The sequence below is a fragment of the Rhagoletis zephyria genome, unplaced genomic scaffold (assembly GCF_001687245.7).
Source record: "Rhagoletis zephyria isolate East Lansing unplaced genomic scaffold, Rhagoletis_zephyria_1.1 Rzeph_scaffold_69201, whole genome shotgun sequence".
In the NCBI taxonomy this organism is placed as follows: domain Eukaryota; kingdom Metazoa; phylum Arthropoda; class Insecta; order Diptera; family Tephritidae; genus Rhagoletis; species Rhagoletis zephyria.
In genome coordinates, this window is record NW_016226252.1 from 1 (window position 1) to 1351 (window position 1351).

General features: G+C 35.9%; 1 protein-coding gene across 1 annotated transcript; it reads right to left on the reverse strand.

Annotated features, from left to right (window-relative positions):
* Nucleotides 1-220: 220 nt before the first annotated feature.
* LOC108357029 (putative nuclease HARBI1) lies at nt 221-1345 on the reverse strand. Its single transcript, XM_017608125.1, has 3 exons — nt 1007-1345; nt 803-947; nt 221-532 (listed from the first exon to the last, which is right to left on the reverse strand). The coding sequence occupies exons 1-3, from the start codon at nt 1169-1171 to the stop codon at nt 273-275; spliced, it is 570 nt and encodes a 189-aa protein (XP_017463614.1). The 5' UTR covers nt 1172-1345; the 3' UTR covers nt 221-272.
* Between the last annotated feature and the right edge of the window lie 6 nt (nt 1346-1351).

The following is a 1351-nucleotide window of genomic DNA, read 5'->3' on the forward strand; positions in this document are numbered from 1 at the left end:
GAACTCGTACTCATTTTACCACGTTTTTATAAAATTGCTTTCTTTTTTAATTCATATTAATTGGAACAAATTTGCATAAATATGTATAAGCACACTATTTTGTTTGCTCGATTTGTAAACAAAGCTTCTCAGCGGTGAAACATATACTATTGTGAACAACCTAAACGAGCGAAATTCACAATAGCGCTATTCTTCATCCAATGAGCGCCATAATACCAAATGAAAATTCGTTCGCTCAGCACTTTCGACCACAGTCGAAAATCGAATGCAACTCATAATAGGGGCCTATATGTAAGGCAAATGTTATGCAGTGCACAACAAGCATTTAAAATTTTTACTACTTTTTCGGGTGTATAATGAAGCTCTCTTCCAGCAAGTAGGCAACGAAAGCGACCTTTTAAAATTCCAAACACTCGTTCTATTATCGATCGCGCTTTGGTAAACCTTTCATTATATAACATTTCTGGAGAATTTTCTTCTGCGTTACGGTAAGGTGTGAGGAGCCATGGATCTAATGGATATCCAGAATCACCTTGAAAATAGAAGATAATGCATGCAAATTTGTAAAAACCGGTACGTTTTGGAATATAAAACAGATTATATAAGAGTTTGTTACAGAGTACTGTGCTACTAACAGAATTTTTACACCATATGCATTTACATATGTAAATGCTGCTTTTTTGTATGTACTCGTATGTACCATATATTACATTGTATCACAAAAGTAGCATTTACATATGGAAATATATATCGTGTAAGATTGCTTTAAGTGATACAAGTACATATGGATAAAGTCACCTACCAATTATCCAAGATGATTTGTCTCCATTTTGGTATTGGGCTTTCATATGTTGTCGTTCGTTTGACAAGCTCCATACATGAGAATCATGAGCCGCTCCACCATAGACTCCATTCACAGCTCTTATGTACATCTTGTGATCACAAATCTAATCAAAAAATGTTATGAAATGGTATGAACAAAAACTTGTAAGTATTAAAAACTTACCGCCATTGCATTGATGCTATGCTTTAGCTTCCGGTTAAAGAACAGATGTTCATCCTTTATCCAGATGGTTAGGATATGGGTTCCATCAACAGCACCTATTATTCCTGGTAATCCAAATTTTGAGTAGAAATGGTTTTTGGATTCACGCTTTTCTTGCACGGTCATTTCAAATTTTATGTGCCTCGGACATAAAGTTTTTTCAATCGCATTGACTACTTCCGTGATACATTTAGAAGTCGTGGATTGCGCTAATCCTGCAAAACGGTCTTGCCCTAGTTGGTGCTGATAGCCTCCTGGTCCCAGAAATTTTAGAGTAGCAGCAAGTTTTACTGTCGGAGTTACTGC